The 17,371-nt window shown below is 46.1% G+C and overlaps 1 protein-coding gene across 1 annotated transcript in view; it reads right to left on the bottom strand.

Annotated features, from left to right (window-relative positions):
• The window catches only part of LOC102379727 (inositol 1,4,5-trisphosphate receptor type 2), a gene marked incomplete at its 3' end in the record, with an annotated part of 187,819 nt that extends 170,669 nt beyond the window's left edge, over positions 1-17,150 (bottom strand). The window contains exon 1 of the mRNA XM_006035576.3: positions 17,004-17,150. Coding sequence (XP_006035638.3) covers positions 17,004-17,095 — 92 coding nt within the window. The remainder of the gene's footprint in view (positions 1-17,003) is intronic.
• Positions 17,151-17,371: the final 221 nt, after the last annotated feature.

Here is a 17,371-nt window from a genome sequence, read left to right as displayed (position 1 = left end):
CATGTAATACTTTTCCTAGGGATTGATTACACATGCAAAAATAAAGTAACTGAGAGCCAGACTCATGGGCAAACCAACCTGCCAAGGAGTAACACGTGCAAACAAAGAATTACAAATGTAACAATAACCAATACAGCCAAGGCAAACAAAATCTTTCTATCTGCCAGAACCTGAATATAGAAACTAAAGGAGTTCTTGTTTTGTTTTGGGATGCCACAAGTAAGACCAAATAAACTGATTTTACTGTTAACCCAAGTTAAGTGGCTACCCAATGAATACAATTTCCATTTGAAGCCAAGGTGAAGTCCTAATTAAATATTAGTAATGCGTGTTGATCTAGCAGGAGAAGCAGAACAACTAACCCACGTCTCTGACAGATAAGTACAAAAGGAAATGAGTTGCCAATATTTTTTCAGAAAAGATACTCCAAATGTACAAGGCAAATTTGGAAATTAAACTCTGAACAGAATTTAACGGTACTTGTGATCGCAACACACTGGAGAAAGAACCAGAAATCTTTATTATGTAGGCAATTTATTACCTGAGAAACCTGCTTTACTTTTAAGCTTTGCTTACTGAGTACTGTGGTTAAACTGAAGAGCACTAGACTCAGTCCCTTGTTAAATTTGTAATAAGTAGCAGATTCCCTGGTCTTTGAACAATGAACTGTTTATTTACCCCGGGTCCATACTGAGGTGTAGCTGAAAGAAACTGTGTATGCTGGGTCTATTCTTCTCTTACTTAATAACATGAATAACTGATGTAAAGTCTAGGGACTATCACACACCATTCAAGACAGGAAGTGGAGAATACTCCATTTCACTGAAATAAATGGTAGACTCTCAACTGGCAGAATACAGTAACACCAACTGAAATTTGTCCGAGACATCAAAGTACATACTTCTCATTAGCAGTTAATCTTTTCACTCTACATCATTTTTAAGCAACAAAGAAGATCAGAAATTCCTTCTTTTTAAGGGTTTATAGCTTAGTTATAGCTTAATAGTTTATAGCTTAGTAAACTTATTCTATTATTAGAATGACGACTTTGCTGTCTTGGTTATGTTTTTAATCACATTGCTACCGTATTCATGGAGATATCTTGTCTTAGTGCCTTCAAGATTTCCATTCCAATACTTTGCAGTACACGAGTTGGTTTTCCTCTTCAATTTCCTTTATTTTTACTTATTTTCTGAAACTTTTTAATGCCTTTTTACTAGAAATAATATTTTGCCAAAGTACAATTGTTGGTCATTCAGTCTGAAGCAGTGTGAGAACACTGGCAATCTGAACATAGCACTTTTCAGAATACCATCAATCAACAAGGGCATACAAAAGAGCAACACTTCCAGCCCCAAGTGCTCAAATATCATGAGTCAGGGCCCCTCAAGATCAGCTTGACTTAAAATTCATGCAAATTCAAGATTTTTTATCCTTAAGTTGTGTCTTTGAACCTTTAGCATTCTAGTGTTGAGCCCCTTCACCACGAAGGGGCTGAACACATGCACATGGCACACCCTGCCAATTGCCCTCCTCCTGCTCCCTCCAGTCCCTTGCAGGCTGAAACTCTGCCAACCTGCAAGGGGAAACCCACTGTTTCCTGCGTTTTTTCTCCTTTAAAAAAGAAAATCTGAGTTTTACCACATCTTTCCATGGTGAATGGAAAACCTGAATCCCTGGACATAACTAAGCCTCAGGCACTGTTTTAACTCTAAATGGCCAATTCTGAAAATCTAGGGCTCACCATACATTTCAGAAGGTATTTTTCTTTCCTTTAAAGGCATGCTCTTAGGTCTCCTTGACACCCTAGTCAGATGACTGTCACGCAGAGAATCAAAATCCTACTGTTGCAAAGTCAAACAAGCCATTAAAAGAAAAATCAAGATAAGAACCCTAGGCCTGTGTACATATCATGTTTCTATACAATTCAAATAATACTCTAGTTTTGGTTTTATTTTCATGATACTCATTTTATCTGTCAGAAGGTCAAAGGTCTGTTCCTCTTCTGAAACCTGTTCTTTCTAGCCAGTAAAGTTATAGTAAATCCAATCCAAAATACCAAATATTAAAAACAAATGTGAGCTTGTTTTTACCTGTTTCAAAATATATTTGACATAAAAGTCAGCAGTGTGGTGTTGGGCTACGAAGCTAAAGGAAGTTTATATGAACCAGTCTTTCCAAAGCTCATCATACATAGACTGCTGTAGCCTCTTTCACTGCACAATCCTATCCAAGAGTATCATACACCCTGCATACCTCTGGAAGCAAAGATCTTTTGGAAATAACAGTACGCAATTTCATAGAATGTGCCATAATTAGGCTGACCATATCCCAGAATATGGGACATCATCTGAGAAATCTGGGACACTTCCTCTCCTCCACCGTGCTCTCACAAGTCAGAGAGAGCAGGGCTGCGTGCCATGAAAGCAGCGGTGCCTGCCTGCCCACCTGCAAGGCACTCCATGAGGCTCTGACTCCCAGCCAGACTGCACCCCACACTCGTCCTTTCTAGGATACCCATTAGAATTCCAAACAGCCGGCTGGGACCAGTCTGAGATCCTGGCCTGTCTCGGCTAAAACAGGACATACAGTCGCCCTAGCCATAATGCATGTGCACAAGGTAGAGCCAGGGCAAATTAAGGATCGTTGGTAAATTTAATTTTCACATTTCCTAATGTTCAAGTGTTTGACTGCAATCTTAGCTTTTTGTTAATGTAAGGTTAGCCTCTTTCATTAAAGTTCCTACATTAAACTAAAAAAAAAAAATAATCCATCTTGTGGAACTATGTTTACCCTCCCCTTCCATCTTGGGCCAACAGCTCTTTGGACCATTACACCTGCACCACAGATCTCTACCACTTGATTCAGTGCACTAAATGGCACCAGTAGCAGACTGACAGAACTTCATCACCAGAGGAAGGATGTGACATCTCATTACCAGTTTTTCAAGGCAAATGTCCTGAAAGCTGTGGAACATATAGAGGTCCCAGGCTCCTGCCATGTCCCCCTCTCCAACCTCCCTGCCTTCCATCTCCCACCTCTTCCCCTTCTGCCCCACATGCACATCTCTATATTCCACTGCATTCACCACCTCCTCCTCCTTCCCACTACACCTGGTCACCAGCAGAAGGGAAACATGAGAGCACAAGAGAATCATCTCGCCACTTTTTTTCTAATGTCTAACACCACAGTGCTCCCCACCCAGCAACAGTGAGCAACAAGTGCAGAGAAAGCCTGGCGTAAATCCTGCAACTCTGGGATGGAACAAAGGCACTCTGGGAGGATGGGACAAGTGCAGTAACTCAGCATATGGGAACCCCAAGTATCCCATATGTGCTCTACAGACAGAAAGCATGCTCAACATAGACAGAATTTTGAGGGAATTCAGCTGCCAAATGCAAACAAGTAACTACTCAGAATGTGCTTTTTCAGATGCTTATAACTTGACCAGATTTTCAAAGGGACAGCGATAGGAAAATCCCTAACAGTAGGGAACCAGCAAATGTCAAGACTGCTCCAAAGCACAGAGCTGATCAAAACAACATATTTCTCCTTAATCTCATTGTCAGGATGGCTGGACCATTTTAGTTGCAATGTAAAATTCAGCCTGAGAACACAAATGGCATAGCCAACTCCCTAGCACACATGATCAAGATTCTGTAATGTTATAAACTATTGAAAATAGGTTTTATAAATATTGGTGGCACTGCCAGTTCCAGTAATTAGATAGAATCTGATTTATGGACTGGTGCACCCGAACGTTTTATGGACTCTTCTTCGGCAATCCCTCACAGTTGAGGATGACTGCCTTCTATGATTGCCTGTTTTTATGGAAGACACCTGTGCATGACTTCTTTTATCATGGAGAAGCTGCTGCACATCAGCTTCCACAAGGCTGTTGACAGAACGGAACCTTGATCCAATGGCAAGGAGACCAAGACAGCTAGGGATCTTATTCCGCTGCAGCCTTCAACCACTTTCGCAGCTGCTGAGATTCTAACATCTTCTTCTGCCTGCTCCATCTTTGAGGACTTGTAGAAGGGGGGATGGGCAGGTCTATTATAGTGGCGACCTGCACTTGCCATATCACAGCACCATCAAAGGATACATGTGCCTTTTCAGGAGGGCAAGCATTGCCATCTGCTGTCCTCACCACATCCTGGAGGTGCTTCTGCTGTTTGGTCCATGACTGCTTATTCATCAGAGTGACTCCTGCTTATTTCACAGCTAACTGTCCCTGAAGGTCATTACACTATCTGCCACCAGTGAACATGCTGGGTAGCAGTACAGCTCTTTCCATATCAGGCAAGAAATAACTAACTTCATAAAGCAATGGTAACCCACTGCTCAGTGCCTGTTACACCCTCCCCCTTTCTGTGGGAGCCCAGGGGTAAACCTTGCTTTTTAGCTGAAACTGTAGACTCACGTGTGCCAGAGCACAGGTTGTGCCTGTAAGGGTTTGAGCAAGCAGTAAGCAGCCTACAGGTGGGAGCAGGCCCAGTCAGGTGGTCACATGGTAAGCAGGAGGCCACCTTACTGGTGGAGGGGCTCAGAGCCTGGGTATGAGGTTAGGCCCCAGAGCAGGACAGAGCAGAGCAGGCAGTTGCTGCAGGGGGCCAAAGGAGCAAGGTCACCCAGCTGGCTGCTCCCAGAACAGTTTGGAGGTACAGGGCAGGAACTCTGGGGATGGAGGAGGTTCCTGGTCCTGAGGCATGACCTAAAACTACACCTTGCTGTGGAGGATGGTGTGGTAGGGCTGCTTGTGGCAGGGCAATTTCCAGGAAATGCCACACCTGTGCCTCCCTAGTGAAGGATGAGTATGGCGCACCAGAAAACCTCAGTCCCCACTGCCTTGCAGGTGACCCCATGGAGGGAAAGGGCTAGGGGAGTACACCCTGAGAAAAAGCACAGGGCCTAGGTCCACTAAGTGGAGCCTGAGGCTCACAAAGGAGCCAGGTGTTCAGGGGGCATGGGACTGAGACATCCAGCGTGGGGGCATGGATGACCAAGAGGGGCCAGAGCAGGGCAGGGAGCCTGAGAAAAAGTTAGATGCTAAGAGCCCAGAGTGGTGTGAAGGGAGGCCCCAGCGCGGGTGGTATGATAGACCAGGTGAGGCCGAGCGATGGCCCATCTAAGGGGCTGGGGTGTAATGATGTATATAGACGCCAGCTGAGAGGCATGGGACATGGTATAAGGGAAGGTTCGGAGCCATGTATGCACCCTTGGCATCAGGGCAATTAAATGGACAGCCTCCCGCCTGGGAACAACATAATGATGTATCAAAGGCGTGGCAAGTGAGCAGTTTGCCCTAGACAAGATGGCGAGCCAACATCTAGACTGGCCCCAGGATGCCCACTTGTTACATCACTCTTTTAAGCAAAGGAGGTCAGTGGTTCGGTCCCTATTGTCAGCAGAGATGGTGGTCCCAATATGAACATATGTTTCCCTATATTAACAACATAAATAAGAAAAAGATCATCTTCTACAAAGGGTTTTAAATCCTCCCAAAGGACCAAAATAGGAAAGTAGAAATTGGTTTGTAATTAGATCCACAATGCTCAGTCTTCCACAGTACAGAATACCCTGGACTCCCAAAAAAACAGGCACCCATAAGAGGTCCCTTTAATATGGTATATATAGGAAAGTAAGAAGTGTTCTATATCAGCGGTCAGCAACCTACAGCCTGCGAGCCAGAACTGGCCTCCAGAGCCATTTCATGCAGCCAGTGGAGCTAGGAAGGTTCTGCCAGGTTTCACTGGCAGAAGACTTCTGTGGTGGGGGGCTTTGCTCACCCAGCAGCCAGCTGAGGCAGTAGTAGAACTGTAGTGCCACTGAGTTGGAAACAGCCCATGCTCAGAGTTAAGCTCTGTTAAAATGCCAACCCCCCTTCCGCTCCTCTCCCTCCTGGCAAAAAGTTACCACCCCCTGTTCTACATAAACTTACTCCTCTGCACATTTGAAAGGATGTGAAATATAGTAATTAGACCAACCAGAGGATGATTAATAACTCCACCCTCCTGTTGAGAATTATCAGAGTTGGCAAGACCCCTCTACTTATCCTCATTAAATTCTCTAAATTCTCATTTCTGGAATGCTGCTAACAGTTGAAATTTATCTTAACTGTCTGCTGTTTGTCTCTCCCTGTAGTTCCTATTTACTTGTATGCTTCTCCTCATATGATGTGTCCCATGAAGCAGGGACAGTGAATATATACAGATAGCACCCACTTATGGTAGGTGCTTTCTGCTGAATTCTTAAAACTTTGCTTCTTTACGCTGAGGCTGTGCTCTGCCTGCCTCAAGCAAAACCCTCTGCAATGGATAATCCAGCTCTGTAGCTTAGCACCTGCTCAGCTCAGTTTACATGAAGCTTTTTCTTAGTTTCACTGAAGATGGCACCTTTCAAATGGGCATCTAAATGAATTAATTATGGATGACTAAGTTAAAATAGAATTCCATCTCTCTCATTGTGGACTGAATAATTCAAGGCTATATATGCTGTGACTTATGTATGTAGGGGTATAGGTTGTAGCCATGTTGGTCTAAGGACATAGGTAGACAAGGTTCCTTGGGTGAATCTGATATCTTTTATTAGACCAACCCAAATAGTTGGAGAATGGTTATTAAGCAAGCTTTCGGGTTCAAAAGCCCTTTGTCAGGCTAAGGAAGTTTCAGCAGTTGGTGTGTGCTCTTCCTGGATGGAATGAAAAGTAAACAAGCCAGCGGCTGAGCTGGTATGCATACAAGACAGGTAGTCAGTGAAAATGTAGATTGAGGAGTCAGTATCAGCCAAGAAAATCTTTATCGGTGGGCCCCTACCCTTAACAGCAAAGAGGACAATGGGAGAATGACCCTAGAAAATGAAATGTCCTCTGACCCAAGGCAGCAGAGCTGAGCCTCATTTCTCCATTTTGTATCTGTGCTACTTGCCCCTATTAAAACTGTCCTGCAAAGTAAGTTATGGGGGCAATTCTGTGAATACCTGTATTTCTGACTACATGACTATCACCTTTGTTCAGCTTCTTCATTCACACTAAGTGTTTACATGCCATCAGTTCATAAAAGAGGAAAATTAGTACAATGTAGTCTGTCATGAAGCCCATGGACAAACCAAGCAAAATAATGAAAAAGCTGTTTTACAGAGTTCAGTGAAACCTGTCCTAGGCATTTCAAAAGATGTAGAATGGTGTGGTTCCTGTGTTCAAAAGCAAACAGAAGCTGTTCCAGATGATGTAAACAGCCAGCTTAAGAAAGTATATGTATTTGCTAAAACGTTCCAGTATTTTTTCTCCTCTTTAGGAGTAAATCTCTCTCCCACTATCTCTAAGGGTGCCCGTCCTGAAAGACAACTCTTAACTATGTGTTCCAAAATGGTGTTGTATGAAGTGTCTGTCAGCAGCAGCACAGAGGAACATTATGTTGGTGTAACAGGGATGACTGGATGCATCAGCCATACATTCCACCTGCTGGGGCTGGCAGCTGACATCAGTTTTCCCACAAAACTGACAAACCACAATGACCCCACCATGCACACAAACATACTTTTTCCCATTGCACCAAAAGACCAGTGAAAAGCAATTCTTCATTCACAACACATTTCCATAATATGCTTTATTCTGTTACCCTTAAAATGTGGGTCTCATGGTTAAGGCACTGGACTGAGATTTAAGAGACCCGACTACATCGTCCAGCTCTGCCTGAGGCACCTTATTTAATTTTTCTGGGCCTCTGCTCCCTATCTATAGCATGAGGATAGTCATACAGATATTTTTTTCTCCTAAGTCTTCTCTGTCTGGTCCAGTAACAAGGACAATTTCCTATTATATGTCTGCTCTCTGTCTAGCAGTCAGGCCACAACCTCTAGGCAGAACCCAGTCGAAAATACTGTGAAAAAAATTATAAATAAGAAAGGTGGGATTAATCTAAATCTTTAATCTAAAATGTTAATTAAATATTTTTCATGCAAATTAGCAATTTCATCAAAACTGATTTTTTCTGTCGGCGCAGGTAAATTATACATATTTTAAACGTGAAAAATTGAAATATTTAGTTTTGACTACGACAATGATTTAAATGTTACTTCTGAGTACTAGTTGTAATGGACTTACGTGTTACAGTTAACATATAATTAAAACAAAACGAATGTAAATAAAACTACGGTAATGAGACAAAGCATCTTGGTGGGCCCGAATCAAAAATCTTTTGAAAGGTTAGGATTTCCCATGGAATGGCAACTTTGGCTGTACTAAACCAAAAGGCAACCTTCTGGGTTTATATACCACAAAGTGGTCCCTTTTCATTTTTTTGGTAACAAAATAATTATAACCAAGGTTTGAATTACGTGGGAGCTCATGGGGGCCGAGTCCCTCCCTCCCCAAAAAAAGAGAGCCCCCCTATAAGATTATGATTTTCAAATTTGGCAGGGTCTTCAATTTTATTATGGCATCGTGATGGGCAGCCCAATTTATTTATTTTTTACAGACCCCCACAAGAGTCAAAGTGTAATTCAAACCCTGCTCATAATGGACAATGGTGGAAACATCTGGTCTAACTGTGATTGTGCTCGTGGGAACCTGACGAACACGTCTAGCAAATGCCTTCAACACCTAAAACTCTGACATCACAACACCTATCATTCATGGGCCTGGCTCTCAGATCAGAACCCTGTGTTAGGCATGTACAGCTCCCTATATAGTGAATAAGGAGAGGTAACTCAGAATGGGATCCAACACTGCCAGTGTGACAAGAAGGAAACTGCCTTAAAAATCTCAATGTGCCACTGCCCTGAGTCAGACAATAGGAAAAAAGGAAGACTAAGGTGAGTCCTAAATCCTGCCCTCCGGGTACCTTATCTCAGGGTCCCGGGGAGGTACATCTACCCGCAGCCATACACCCTGTTCTTTCAAAATACTGAGCAGAGTCCACTCTTCTTTTAAGACTTGCTTGCAGGGGGAGGCATAAAGTAGCTGCTGGCTCCGCCTCCACTACTCATTATATAATGGCCTAGACCAGTGATTCCCAAACTATTTTCCAATACAACAACATTTTGACACTTGAAAATTCACAGGACCCCACAAACCAACGAAAACAAAACAGCATTAAAACAGCATAACACCAACATTCAGTATATATTAAAGTTCTTGTATTACAGAACATATAATACAGTATATAAATATGAAAATCTATGTTTGTAAAGTACTTTTGTAAAGGGATGTGACTGTGGGTAGGGGGGCAATAAGTTATGCTGGGGGTATACATGTCGGGGGGTAGAGGGGCAGGGTCTGGGTGTGTGGGGTTTGTGAGGTATGAGGGAGGATGGGAGAATGTAGGAACACCCCCACACACTTCCCCCCATGGCATGCAGCCCCCGCCACCAGTGGCAGCAGCAGCAGGTACTCGGGGCCCTCACAGGCACTGTTGCCCGGTGGTGCGCAGCTCCAGCCAGTGCTGCATATGGTGGCAAGGAGCACAGCCAAGCCAGCCCACCTCTATCATGTGGGTCTTCACGTGGTGCATGTGCTGCTCCATGCCACCAGAAGAAGCCCCACATGGAGCCAGCTGCCTTCCCCACCCACCTGCCAGGCAGGTCCTGGGAGTCCCAGGGGCAGAGAAGGCACCTGGCTCAGTCGTGCAGGGCTTCCCTCAGGGGCACGGAGCTGCACGTGCACCCTGCAGAGCCCCAGATGACAGAGGTGGGCTAGCCTGGCTGTGCTCCTTGCCACAACATGCAGCGCTAGCTGGAGCCGTGTGCCACTGGGCAGCAGCGCCTGTTCAGGCCACAAGCGCCCCAAGTTCCCGCTGACTGCTGCTGCCGGCTGCATAGGCTGTGCACCCTGGGGAGTGTGAGAGGAGGGTTTCCACACCCTCCCTCACATTCACATCCTGCCCACCCAAACTCCACGTTCCCGCTGCCTCCCTGGGTGCGGACTCTGCTGCTGCGCAGCCCAGCCCCACACTGTGTGCTCCCACCCAGCTGCAGCTCCCCCTCTCCCTGCCACTTTCCTACCTGGTGCCTGGAGTGAGCAGGATGCCAGGGAAGCCAAGCCAGTCCCCCAACAGCTGCAGTAGTGGCGGCAGCAGCAGCCCTGCCCGGAAACTGCATGCTGGCTGGGCTGGGCCCTTCCACGCACCAGGGTGGGAGTGAGGCACATGGGCTGGACCAAATACAATTAGTTGGTGGGAACTCGCAAGCCGAATGAAAAGGCCTGGCCGGCCATATTTTGCCCGACCCTGGATTAAAGTGATTTTATTTCTCACAACCCCATCCACTGTTTCTGCGACCCCATCTGGGGTTGCAACTCACAGTTTGGGAACTGCTGGCCTAGACCCTGTCAAGATTCAATTCCCGCCTCAGCCTGAAAGGATTCAGACCTGTAATGGAAGAGACCTAAATTCTGATGCCCACCCCCAAGACAGTTTCTGTATTGTATCTAATGGCTGTTTAAGATAAAGAATGGGGATATTTCCCTCAGCTGAGTACCTTAATGCCTAAGCTACCACATCATGTTTACTCTTCCACTCCCTCTTACAGCAAATAATTCAAGATTCATTGGCTTAAAAAGTGGAACAGCTTCAAAAGGAGGGATGGAGAATATAATCACCTACCACCTATGGGGTAGTCCAGCCTACCCTATAGCCTGGCATTACGGCTCTTTCCTCAGAGGTAGGAAAGGTGGGTTTGAATCCCCTTCAGCTGCAGAGGGAGTGCTATCTCCCATACCCTGTGCAAGTGGAATATTCTATGGATATATTCTAAAGGTGCACCAATACATCAGTACCAATATCAGATCAGCAAGCCCCCCCGCCAACTTCCCTCCCCCTCCAGGCAAGCCGCAGCTCCGTCCCACACCCCACTCCGCCTTGCCTTGGCTGGGCAGTGCCTGCCCCAGCCCCAGCCCCACTCCCTCCCATACCACAAGGGCCTCAATCTGCTTCTCACACACACACACACACACGCACACACACCCCTCTTTCCTTCCCCCTCCTCTTTCACCACAACAGATTTACCAGCCAGACACTACTCTTCAAGCTGCCGGGCTGCATGTCAGAAATCGGATCAGTATCGGACAATATGCCTCCTTAAAAATTGGTTATTGGGATCAGCCCCAAAAATCTCTATCAGTGCACCCCTAATATATTATAGAGTATTTTATGAAATATTCTAACCACTAAAATATTCCATAAAGGGACTCTTTCAGATCTCGAGTTGACCAATACTCGCCTACACCTGGCATTAAATAATTCATCCTTGATATACATGTCTTTTATACACATATTTTTACATAAAGTTTTTTGGGGGAAATGGGCGTGCAAAATCAATGCCTCAGGAAGCAAACAAAAATTATGAAACTAAGCATCTGCTAACAAACTCCATCCCTCAGGCAGACATAATAAGTTCTGTCAACTATTTAAGGAGTGATGTCTGTTTATGTGACAGACCTCCCCTGCCTAGAGAGGTGCTGTGAACTTTTATATTTTATTTACAGAACTACCCAATTCTCGCTTTGTTTTAGAAACAATTAGCTGTTGACAGCTTAAAATAAATCGAACTCCCTCTCTGCTTCAAAATCAGTATACTTGAGTTAGCTTTAAAGTTCTTGTTAAGCTACTTGATGGACTAAATATTATATTGATTTAACAAGTAACAGGGTAATTTATCTCCCTCGTTGCCTTTGAAAATACTGGGCTACCCTGATCTATGTGGTCAGGAAGGTACAAGAGGAAGGCCTAAACCATTCAGCAAAGACAGCAGTAATTCCACTGCCAGCTCCTCTTCATCCCTGCACACATTAAGGCTAAGTATACACAGTCAAAAAGCCTGAGGCAAAATTGATTCAATCTTTGCAGGTTAGTCTAAGCTACATAGATTGAACCAATAAGCAAGTTCACTTCTGATTCCAGAAATGCAGCAACATGCCTGCAGTGACTCAGGTCAGATGCTGGTGGGGCACGAGAGCACTCCCTGCTTGGCTGGAGCAGACAGCTTGGGCCAAAGTTAGTTCACCCACCCTACAAAGGGGGTGGGGGGGTGGAATTTGTGGTGAAGGTGTAAAGCATCCTGGGGTGCTGTGGGACTGTGAGTTAACTTGAATCTGGAGGGGATCTGGGACAAAAGATCTATAAACTGATCTAACCTAAGTCAGTTAAGTCTGATACTACACATCCACCCAGGTTTATCTTCAACCAGTTTTGGCCACTGTGAAAGCAGTTTGTGTGTGCTGAACTTCTGTTGTGTCACAGATTTGAACCAGTTTCCGATCACTTATCCTGGTTTCTGTCCCTAACCTAGAAATACCTCAATATAAGGGGTCTGTTTTACCCTAAAACACAGAAAGAAGGCCTGCGAATACAACAAGGAAGAAGCTCAAGACCAGTCTACCTTCCACAGCATGGTCCTACCAGAAATTTCAGTGCTGGTCTCGCTCCCTCTGCATATCAGCAACACCTGGCACGCGTGCCAAGCATGACACGCGAGGCCATTTTGCTCAGCATGCCATGGCCAGCCCTGACTCTGGGTAGCTGCTGCCAGCGACGGAGCCCAAGCTGCTCCCAGCAGGGCTTGCAGCGTCCCAGCTGCCTGCTGGGACCAGCATGGGCTCCCGGCTGGCAGCAGTTACCCAGAGCCGGGGCCGGCTGCAGCCGGGAGGCTCCAAACAGCTGCACCGGGCTCCAGAGCCCCAGCATCAGCTCTGTACTGGCACATGCAGGCACGCCTCAGAGCGGGTGGTGGGGGAGGGGCCTGAGGCAGCACAACCACCGTCTCTCCCCTGCTCCCAGCACAGAGGTGATGGCAGGGCTCCAGAGCCCAGGGCAGCTCTTTGTGGCCAACCTAGGCTCTGGGCAGCTGCAGCAAACAGCAGGCACCAGCGGGGCCCGTGCAGTTGCTGCCAGCATGGAGCTGATCCCGGAGCTGTGGAGGCCAGTGCAGCTGTTTGCAGCATGCCTGCTGCAGCTGCCCAGAGCCTGGCCTGGCTACAAACAGCTGCGCCAGGCTCCAGAACCCAGTCACCAGCTCTGTGCCAGGAGCAAGGGAGAAACGGGCTGCGCTGCCTCAGGCCCCCCCACCCTGCCGCCCACTCCAAGGCACACATGCACACGCTGGTACGGAGCTGATGCCAGGGCTCTGGAGCCTGGCATAGCCGTTTGCAGCCTCCCAGCCGCAGCTGGCCCCAGCTCTGGGTAGCTGCTGCCAGCCAGGAGCCTGGGTTGTTCCCAGCAGGCACCTAGGATGCTGCCAGCCCTGCTGGGGGGGGGGGGGGGCGTCGTGGGGGGGGGGGGGGGGGGGGGCAAAGGGCACAATCAGGGCATCCTGCCATGTACCCCCTCCCCTGCCCTTATTTTGTTTTTCTGGCATGCCAGCACCTTCCAAGGTAGGCACTGTGGTTTTTCGGCACTCCAGCCAAAAAACGTTGCCTACCCCTGTTCTACAACCAGTCCAACAGGGGTGATTGCAACCACTGGTACAGACCATATTATGTGGTGTTGTAGCGTCCTTTTTCTGGCCAACATCATCCACAGCAACCACGGGGAGCAACCACAGGAATCAACCACCAGGGCCACAGAAATCAGGCCAATTCACACTTGCTTCAAGGCCATCTCTGCCCTGATTTTGGAGCCGCATCTTGAAGAAAGGTGATTTCCTCGACTGTTACCAGAGGCAGTGGCCCCGACTTGTCCCCCTGCCTTCCTCTTCTTCCAAACATAGATCCCTTCTCCCAGAACAAAGGGGAAGGAGCCGCAGACATGAGCAAATCGACAGCCACATCCAAGTGAAGAGATCATCATCTTATGGAGTGGGGGAAGAGAATGAGGCAGAGGAGCAATCCATCTCTAAACAATGGTTAGTTTGTCAACCTGGGACTCCTGAGCCTTCTTTAAACTACCTTCTCCACCACAGATTGATGACATGACCTTGGGCAAGTTCCTTAGTCTTTGCTACCCATCTATAAAATAGTTGTGTCCTAACACAGGGGAATATTGTGGGAATAAATACATGAAAGGAGTTCAAATGCTATCATAACGGAGTCCATGTGAGCACCTTTGGCTAAATGAAGTCATTGCAGAAATATTTTTACTTTTAAATAATGCTGCTATGCTGTTGTTTCTCACAGAGATGAAGAAAATTACTCTGCCTCAATTTCAGTGTATTTATAGTGCTGAAGGAGGAAAACAGAACAAAGCAACAAGACAAAAAGCCCAATAAAAACAATCAGTTTAAAAAACTAGTGGCCCTAAGAAAGAAGAAAGGGCTTATAAGAGCAGGAAAACATATACAATTATTTGAAGGTGCAGAAAACAGAGGTTTTGAAATGGGATTTAAAATGGCAGGAGTCACCAAAGCAAAAGGGGGTGCAAACCAAATACCAAAGAGGTAGAAAAGAAAAAGGAATATTTAGAAACAGAGGAATAAAATCATGGAAAGATGTTTACAAATTGATGAAAGGGATAAATAGAAAGAATAGGAGGTAATAAGAAGATAAAAAGTATGAAAGACCTTGGAAACCAACTGACTTCCAATAGTATTAAAGAACTAAAATGACACAAAAGCCTGGAGCTTTATTGTTAAAGCTTTCACTCTATCTTTATTTTGACCTATAGCTCTCTGTCACAGAGGTCTTGGATATAAACAACCCTACATGAGTTGTGCACTCTGCAATACAGTACCTAACCATAAATTTGTTAATTAACAGCGAATAAGATTCACTTAGCAGTGAATTTCTTTGGCAGCTTACACATTTAGCCACTGTTATGAATATACTTTCTTGCATTTAATTAACATTTTTAAAAGGCAGACTACACTGACTGGCACTCTACTGGGTTTAGAAACACTTCCCCCCCCCACCATCCCCATGTACATCAATTACATACTTATAATTTATACCATCTAGGACAGGCTTGTCCAACATACGGCCCGCGGGCCACCATGCGGCCCTCCAAGCTGTTTTCTGAGGCCCGAGGTGCTGTGACAAGAAACAAAAGTAAACACTGTACTTTCGTTTTGTGGGGGGTGATGTGATACTGCTTCCTGTGAGGCCTTTGAATATGGCTTGCCAGCCCACTGGGTGATAAAAAGTTCGTGATCCAGCCCACATTCGAAAAGGTTAGACACCCCTGATCTAGGAGATGCTTTCATTGATAAAAATCAGTAAGGATACATGCTTATTTTAAATGACACAAAATCACTAGAACTGTTTTGAATCTTCCAATTGAGGCCACTCAATCATCATAATTATACTAAAAAGCTGATTTTATTGCCACGTTATTATTGTCATTCATCATGTGTTTCTGTGATGATTTTTTTAAACTTATTTGAAACTCATCTCACGCCAATAAAAGCTCCAGAAAGAAAGATTAGTTAAGTATGACTTTCTGAAGAGGTGTAATTCAGAGAAAAACATGTCCATGAAATTAACATATCTGATTGATGTTAAAAATAGAAAAGACTTTAAGCAAACCAAAACCACTACCAAATCACTAAACAAAGATAAAATTAGACATGTGAAGTTGAAGCATGTTAAACAAGTTGATTACACAGATAAGCAATACTTTCAAATATTTGCCCCTCCAAGTCTTTTGCAAGAATGGCAAAAAAACCCCAAAACATAAAAAAGAATAGCTGTCAAATTCTGCAGCTGTAGTTAAAAATAACAGGCATATTCCTTTTATTCCATTTTTTTTAATATTTTGGTTTTTTAAGAACTAAATTCCTCTGTGGCCTAGGTATTTGCAAAATGTCCATATTTTGATTTGGATTTTTTTTTTCAGTTCATCTAAAAGAAGCCAATAGTGCATTCTCCAGAGAACAGTACAACTCTGAAGTACAGTTTTATAGTCTTGTGTCAATACTTCAGCTTGGGTTAACAGAAGCTGCAAGCTCTGAGTACTATTCCACATGAGGCCCTAACAATTTGGGTTCTTTAAATACTGCAACTAATACATAGGATCAACTTGGAGCACACGGATCATTCTGCTGTGGTCAACAGACATATATGCACATCTCATGTTAAGCACCTACACTGCTGTTTGCAGGATCAAGGCCTAGTGTACCTCAGGGGCTGGACCAGATGATCTCTGAGGTCCCTTCCAGGCCCTAACTTCTATGAAACTTGAGGCAAACGTCAGTGGGAGCTTAATTAAGGGAGCAGAAATGGTGCTTCTTTTTAACAGAAATCTACAAATGTTCTTAAGCATCATATCAGTCACAAGAAATGGTCTTTTCTGTTTCTGAACAGATACTCAACTTTAAGCAAGTTCTCAAAAACCGACATACATCTAAAACATCTGGCCTTTCCTCTTTCTAGCCCTGCTCCCATATTTCTGAGTCAGCTGAGAAACTTCACTGTGGTTCTCTAGCACAGGTGACTCTAGGGCAGGGATCAGCAACCCCCAGCACACATGCCAGAGCATGGCAGGTGAAGGCATTTTGCTTGGCACTTGTGCCTTGGGGTGGATGGTAGTGAAGGGGCCTGTGCTGCAGCCAAGGCAGACCTGGCATCTGCTTTCACAGCCTGTCCGCTCCGGCAATCCCGCAGGCCCTACATGTCAGGCCTATCTAGTTGGTCTAATAAAAGTTTTACCCAAAAAACTTGTGCACCTACATCCTTAGACCAACCCGGCTACAACCAACACCCCTATAAATGCCAGTGTGCTCAGGGACTCGGAAAGCCCCGAAACAAGGGGAGTCAGGGAGGATCTGGGGAGCACAGGGTAGCCAAGCTGCTTCTCTATGGCAGCCGCATCTGAAGGGCCCCGAGGTTGTGTGAAAAAGGAAGGCTTCGGGCGAGCGCACAGGAAAGCGAAAAAAAAATAAAAGAATTAGGAGAAGCAGCAGCTTCCCCCGGACCCCCGAGAAGCGCGCCACTTGCCCGGGTCCTTCAGAAAAAACTTTTTTCTTTTTTTTTTCTTTTGACTCACTTCCTCCCCGGCCCCGGCTGCACGGAGCCGCTGTCGGGCGCGCTGCCCTGTGCCCGCTTCCTGCGCTCGGCGGGGCAGGGGCCCGCTTACCCCAGCGTGCTGATGAAGCCGTTGACTGAACCTTCGGCGTAGAGGGATACGATGTCGCCGATGTAGAGGAAGCTGGACATCTTGTCCGACATGGTGGCTCGGGCTGCAGATCCGCGCCCCAGACCCGTCCCGGGCAGCGCCGGCCCCTCACGCGGGGCGGGGCGAGCGAGCCGCAGCCAATCGGCGCGCCGCAGCGCGGAGTGTTCGGGCGGAGGCAAGGTGCGCTGAGCTGCGCCGCGCTCCGCATTCGCCGGCGGGCTTCCCGCGCGGAGCGGGGGCCACGGGCTCAGGGTGGCATGTCTGCGTCTGCGTCTGCGTGCACGTGTACACCCACGTTCTTTGAGTAGATGTGACATCTTTTATTAGAC

This window comes from Alligator sinensis, unplaced genomic scaffold (assembly GCF_000455745.1).
Source record: "Alligator sinensis unplaced genomic scaffold, ASM45574v1 scaffold696_2, whole genome shotgun sequence".
NCBI classification, from domain to species: domain Eukaryota; kingdom Metazoa; phylum Chordata; order Crocodylia; family Alligatoridae; genus Alligator; species Alligator sinensis.
Note: the sequence above shows the minus strand (reverse complement) of the source record. Positions and strands in the feature narration are given on the sequence as shown.